General features: G+C 52.5%; 1 protein-coding gene across 2 annotated transcripts in view; it reads right to left on the bottom strand.

The window, feature by feature from the left end:
* Positions 1-6,923, bottom strand: part of ARFGAP3 (ADP-ribosylation factor GTPase activating protein 3) — a 67,693-nt gene that overhangs the window by 17,578 nt on the left and 43,192 nt on the right. For both annotated transcript variants that reach the window (XM_006890053.1, XM_006890054.1), the window contains one exon: positions 1,461-1,592. In XM_006890053.1, the coding sequence (XP_006890115.1) occupies positions 1,461-1,592 (132 nt within the window). The remainder of the gene's footprint in view (positions 1-1,460; positions 1,593-6,923) is intronic.

Here is a 6,923-nt window from a genome sequence, read left to right as displayed (position 1 = left end):
TCTCTAGCCATTCGTTTGTTGATGGGCACTTAGGTTGTTTCCAACTCCTTGCTATTGTGAACAAAGCTGCAATAAACATGGGTGTGCATAACACGTCCAGCTTTAGCTCAGGGTGTGGAAAGAGCACTGTTCCACACCTACAAGAAAAACACACCAAGTCAGTGCCGAATCACAGACGTCCTCAGATGTGACCAGAAAGCTCAGGACGTGTCTTCCCTGGGGGGTCTGGAAGTCAGGACTGGGTGGTCCCACTGAGCCCGTCCTCTAAGGGAAGAAAGGAGCCCCAAGAACAGTGGGAAGGGGCCATGCTTCCCAGGCAGAGAAAAGCCCCACCTCCCCAGAAGCTGCTGTAAGTGCCAGCTTCAGGCCACGAACAGACGCTGTAAAGGATACAATGCCGGGGAGCCTTATCCCTAAGACCTGAAGACTCAAACACAAGCTAGGGGGGAGGGACCAGCAGCCACAGTGGGCACGGTGAAGGCCCACTGGGGCGAAGGGAGGGAACCCACAAGAAACATCATCTCTTATTTCCCGAGAAGGGGAAGGGCCAGAACATCCCAGGTCTCTTGGGCTTGTGGGTCAGAATCAACCCCTTCTCATTCCCCAAATCAAAAGAAGACAAAGCTTCTCTAATATTGAGGCTAAGTAAGACCGAAGAGAATCCTAAGGCCACCCTGAGACACCACCCTTGAAATGAAATGAATCCAAGGTCACCTTGAATGACAGAACAGATTGGCACACAAAATAAAGACTATTCTTCCGAGCACGGAGGTCTGGTGAAAACCCATCCCTATGGCTTCAAACGGCCAACATTCACTCTACCCCACAGCTAAGAGGGTGACTGGGGGCAGAGTGGGGGGAGGGACACTAGTCCCACAGTCCACCATCACAGCCTTAAAGACGACGTCGGCACACGGTGACAAAGGTACCTAACGTCACTGAAAAACTCCACGTGCAAACTGTCAAATGGGAACTCAACCTGCTGCATAAACTTGCACTGAAAACACAGTGTTACTTAGAAAATGGGCAGAGGGGTCACGTTCCTGGACTGGGCCAGCCTGTCCCATGGAACCAGACTCCAGAGCAAGGACCATAACGTGTATGTTTCTCAAAAGTCTACAGGAGATTGTACAACCCCTGACACAGAAATATGCATGCAAAGCCAGGAGGAGACTCGAGGATCATCAAGTGGTGTATGTGGGAACCGACTCATCGCTGAGCCCCCAGCAGGTTCTCAGAGGCAGTAAATGTCACAGGAGGAGGACTGCCCATCCTTCTCCCACAGAGCAGCTCATGGATTCGAACCACAAGCCTACGGGATTGCAGGGCAGCTTCTTACCACTTGGACACCACAGCTGCCTTGCCCAACTAAATGGTTTGCAGGTCTTAGAAAGGCTTGCCCGTCCCCGCCCCCAGCCTGGTCACTTCCTCACAGCGGAGCACAGGCGCACTGTCCACACCTGTCTGCGTGGCCTGTGGTTTTCAGAATCACGTCTGAATCCTTGAGGCTCTCTTTTTTCCAGTAGGAATCTGAACTGTCGTCCCAGCTGGAAAGAGGACTGCTCCGTGATCCCATGGGCTCATCGAAGTACCTGTGAGAAGAGGAGTGGGGCAGACAGTGAGGGGAGGACTCCACAGATGCCCACCACACCTCTCCCCTCTGCTTCCGAAAGTTACAGGTGGCCACGTGACAGTCAGCAGGCGTGCCACATCCCTGAAATCACCAGTGCCTGCCCAGCCCTTGTCACAGGGAAGAACAGGTGGTGCAGCCTAGGGCAGTGAAGCCTCCACAGCCTGAACACCCCAGGGGCCCCATGGAGGACGGGTGTGCTGGACAATTCCCTGGACCCACAGCGGACACAGCCCACCCAGGCAACACACGACATCTTTAAGAGCTGGCTAACGTGCTGAGTACGATCGAGTCAGAACCCACTCAGAGGGGACCCTCCCGAGGCTTTTCAGAGGCAGTAACTCAAGAGGGACGAGACCATGTATCTTTCTCCCAAGGAGAAGCTGGTAGACTTGAACTGTCTACCTTTGGGTTGGTAGTGCAGCTCTTTACCCACTAGTCCACTCGAGCCTCCTGTAGATTTCCTTTTTCTTTCTTTCTTTTTTTTTTTAATTTATTATTTTTGTGTGTGTACCGTCAAATCAGATCTGACTGGTACAGGAGGAGATTGTCCCTCCTTCCCCAGCAGAGCATCTGGTGAATTCGAACCGTCCGCCTCTGGGATTGCAGTGCAGCTTCTTGCCACTAGGCCACCAGAGCTCCCCCAGATTTCCTTTTTCTTGGGGTCTACTTTAACCTAATTGTTGGATGCCGCCATTAAGCCGATTGCAACCCCTGGTGACTGCAGACGACAAGGTATGCTGCCCACAGGGTTTTCTAAATGATCACAATGCAGCCAGGCAAGTAAGGTTGATCCCGTTCAAGGGGCTTCCTGCTGGGATCCACTCCCCGGTGAGCACGCACCAGGCATCAATCGTAACAATAGCTCCGGTTAGACCTAACTGATGCTTATGAACTTGCTCATGGAGTCAGACACAAAGGCACAGACCACGGCACAGGACAGTGCATCATGTGTGCTGATAACCGAGAGGTCGAGGTCGGCAGTTCAAATCCACCAGTGCTCTGAGGGAGGAAGCTGGGAGAGTCCCTTCCGCTGAGTACTTGTAACCTAGGAAGCCCGCTGGAGGGGAGATGTGAGTCGGGTGTGGTGGGTTTGGGGTTGGACCACCCTGCAGATGGAGCCTGGAGTAAATCTGACTCAGTCTGTTAACATCTGGGGAGAGGTGGGTGCTGGCCGGCTGGTCAGTTACCCATCATTGAGCCGATGACCCCCAGAGAGTGAGAGGCTGAGCCTAGGGCCTTCCCTTCCCACTGGTCAGCCATGAGGGGTTCTGACAACCCCAGGGGGACAGCGAGACTTCCAGCCAGGTCGCCAGATGCTCACCTGGAAGGGCAGGGTGAAGGTGACTCCAGTGGCTGGGGGTACACTTGGCCCTCCAGAGCTCTACGGACCTTCTGTCACCATTTCTAGACCCCAGTGTGCCACACTTTTCACACTTAGTCCCACACACACACTCGGTCGTCACCACCCTGAGAACACCCCTTCCAACCTCTCATAAGAACAACACAACAGCAGGTCACGTCTGGTTTAGGGCTGCGGACAATGGTCTCTTCCACCCAGGGCCACAATGACGTTCCAGGACTGAGCAAGCCACTCTACTTCCCCTCTTTTGTACTCAAATCTATAATTATATCGTTTATATCCTAGAAATAATGGAACCAAATTAAAAAAAAAAAAATAAAACCAGATACGGCCGATCTGATTGCTAACAGAAACGGCAAATGTGCTTTCATAATTCATCACGCTCAGCTCCGTGGGCTCATGAACAATTCGGACACTGAAGTGCTCTTTGCGGAGCGAGCTGCTCGCTTGGAGTCCGTTTCTCCTCCCTCAGCTGCCCGAGTTCTGTCAGTGCTGCGCTGTGCTAATGGCCACCACCTTGAGGCTGAGGGACAGAGAGGACGCCCATGGTCCCCTGGTCAGGATGAACAAGGCCTCTCTCGTGGGAGCCTGGAGTCCTGGTCCCCTGGTCACTGCTGGTCAGGATAAACAAGGCCTCTCTCGTGGGAGCCTGGAGCCTGGCCGATAAGCAAACACCATCTGCCCCCAGTTTCCAAACCACAAGCCATGGTTTCCTAGTAACACAAGCCTTGAGGGAGAAGACTCCATAGAGACCAGGGCCCTGGGAGCCAATGGAGCCCCACGGGACTCAGACTGCGACCCAGAGCCAGGCAGCCCTCCCCCAGGTTCCCTGAGGGCTTCCCCTAGAACTTCACTAGTTCTCTTCCCAGCTCTGCTATTAAGCAATAGTGTGGAGTTGACGTCCTGTCTGTTTTCTGTACCTTATCCCACAGCTGAGGCAAAGAGACCATTGTAGGAATGTCGAGGAGGCGGCCAGGGAGAGCAGCGCAGAGGACATCCACCCAGAGTGCCCACCCGCCCTCACTCAACACAGATCCGAGGGACCAGTGCACAAGCCATCCCGCCCAGAGCGCCCACCGGCCCTCACTCAACACGCAGATATGAAATTGATCCCACGTGCAAGTGGTTTCCAAATCAAATGACAAACGGAATTTTCTCTTCTAAGAAATAAATTTTCTTTAAACATTTTAAAAAGGAACAGGTTTGATATAATCCTTAAATAAGGTGAAAGTTGTTAGGGACCCTTGAGCCGGCAGAAGAGCAGCATAAAAGCTTACCCAGCTGTGCACACCCCTGCAATCCCTGCTGGACTCAAACCCGTGCCTGCGGTTACTGTGTCGACCCACCTCCCGCAGGGTGATCTCGTCCTCTGACCCACCCTCACCAACCCCACTGGACTCAAACCTGTTCCTGCGGCTACTGTGTCGGCACACCTCCTGCAGGGTCCTCCCGTCTTTGACCCATCCTCATCTGCTGGACTTAAAACCCATGTTGACCCATCTCACGCAGAGTCTTCCTCTCGTCCCCAACCCTCTACTCTTACATACGTGATGCCCTTTTCCCAAGACTGGTCCCTCCCGATAATGTACCCTAAGCATATGAGATGAAGACTCACCATCCTTGCCTCGAAGGAACGGGCTACATTTCTTTTTTTTTTTTTTTAATATATATATTAGATTTTATTGATTTTAATGAACATTGACAGAGATTTTGGGTTTCCATCGTGCTGCATTTCTTGCAAGACAGATTCACTGGTTCTTTCCTCAGTCCAGGGGGTACTCAGCACTCTTCACCAACACCACAGCTCAAAGGTCTCGATTCTTCCATCTTCCTTTATCCAATTTTCACATGCATACGAAGCAATTTAAAATACAACAGCTTGGGACAGGTGCTTTAAACTGACATCAGGGGGGATTGGCACAGTGACTGGGCATGCAAGGATGCCCCAGGACAGAACAAGGGTCCCGTCTGTTGTTCATAGGGTCGCTATGACACGGAGTAATAATGGTGGTCATTATCAAGTCACCCCGACTTCCAGCAGCCTTCTGAAAAACAGAACTCACCGTGGGCTGGTCCGGCCCCATCTCTGGGGGCTGGTGTTAATCCACCTCATTGCGGGGCTCCTTCCCTTCCGCCAGCCTGCTGTTGTGGCAAACCTGACGTCTTTTTCTAGCACTGATCTCCCCTGAGGCCAGGTCCCACGTAAGCCAGGCGCAGTACCGCCGTCCTCACTTCTCAACAGCACGCTGGTTGTAAGTTTTCCTGAGACTGGCTTCATTCTTCTGACCCAAACCAAGCCGCTACCATCAAGTCCATTCCATCTGACAGTGACCTGGCGGGCAGAGCAGAACTGTGTCCCCACGTGGCTGTGGAGGCTGCACCTCCTTACAGAAGCTGTCGGCCTCATCTTTCTCCGACAAAGCAGCTGGTGGATTCAAACCATCAGCCTTTTGGTTAGCAGACCAATCCACAATCCACTGCACCACCAGCTTCCAGGGTCCTTATTCTTTGGAAGTCCGAGGGATGTTTAGTATCCTCAGCCAAAACCACTCGAAAGCGTCCGTTCTCTGACTTCTCTAACTGTCCAGCCCACCCATGCACAGGGGACCAGGCAAAGGGCACAAATATGAGCCAGGCGCACCTTAGTCCTCAAGCTGACAGCCTTGCTTTTCTAACACGGGAAACAAGCCGTCAGCAGCAGACTGGCCAAAGGCCATAAGATGTTTGCTTTCTTGGCCACTGCCTTCCAAGGGCTCTGATGGTCAAGTAGGATGAACCCGTGGAGACGCCATCCCTTCCTCCGTCCGACACCGTTTATTAGCCCAGTTGTGAGGATTCATTCGCTGCACGTGCAGGTATAACTTGTACCAAAGGCCTGTTGCCTTCATCGTTAAGTGCTTCAAGCTGCCTCCTTTTCAGCCAGATCATGTCTTCTGCATATTACAGCCTGTTAATGCACCTTTCTCCCATCCCAATGCCATGCTCTTCCTCACATAGCCTGGTTTCTCCGATTATTTTCCAGTGCACAGATTAAATAACTAAAAGGAGAGGGTAACACCCCCCCTCACACTTTCTCCAGTCCCGAGTTGCACCACATCCCCACACCCAGTGGAAGGACAGACTCTTGATGCAGGAACAGGTGAGGACACTCCAGCACAGAGAGGTTAAACAGCTGGTCTGAGGTCACACAGCCTGAGAGTGCAAGAGTGGGGTTTTGAACCCAGGCCTCCCAGCTTCTGGGCCTATGTCATACTTTCTCTGTCTGCTGCTGGCACTGAGCTCCAGTGAAATCACAAGATTAGGTGGTAACTTTTTCTTTTTTTTTTTTTTAAATTGTGATTTGGATAAACATTTACGCAACAAGTTAATTTTGCATTCAACAATTTCACACACTGTCTTTGGTGACACCAGTTATGATTCCCTGACTGTCACCGCCCTCCTCCCACCTCCCTCCTGGGTTCTCAGTTTCATCTCCCTGCCCCTTCCTGCCTTCTGAACGTGTTCCAAGGCACACACTGTCCACTGCTTGGTGCCCTCTTAGCGGTCTGCCCTCAGGCTGAACCTCGCCGAGTGGGTGTCTGCAAGCCAAAACTTGTCCTCCCTATTCCTGCAGGCTGTGGGTGTCCAGCCAGGGCCCTCCAGGGAGTGCCAGCAATCAGTAACCCGCCCTCCATCCTGGAGGTCACAAAGGACAACAGCACCATGCATTAATACCACACGCACACACACACACACACACACACACACACACACACGTAGAGTGGAACCTCTAGCCCGCCAACTGGAAACTCCCAAAGATGGTATCCTGAAACAAAAGGACTTGCTGATGTCCTGCAGCCCAGCTGTGTGTGTCCTAATACCCACCTGTGTATGTCCTGAGGCCCGGCTGTGTGTCCTGTGTCCTGAGACACAGCTGTTCTGTCCTGTGTC

Source organism: Elephantulus edwardii, unplaced genomic scaffold (genome assembly GCF_000299155.1).
Source record: "Elephantulus edwardii isolate Elephantulus edwardi_28Jun2011 unplaced genomic scaffold, EleEdw1.0 scaffold00086, whole genome shotgun sequence".
Lineage (NCBI taxonomy): Eukaryota > Metazoa > Chordata > Mammalia > Macroscelidea > Macroscelididae > Elephantulus > Elephantulus edwardii.
This window is presented reverse-complemented; position numbering and strand designations above follow the sequence as displayed.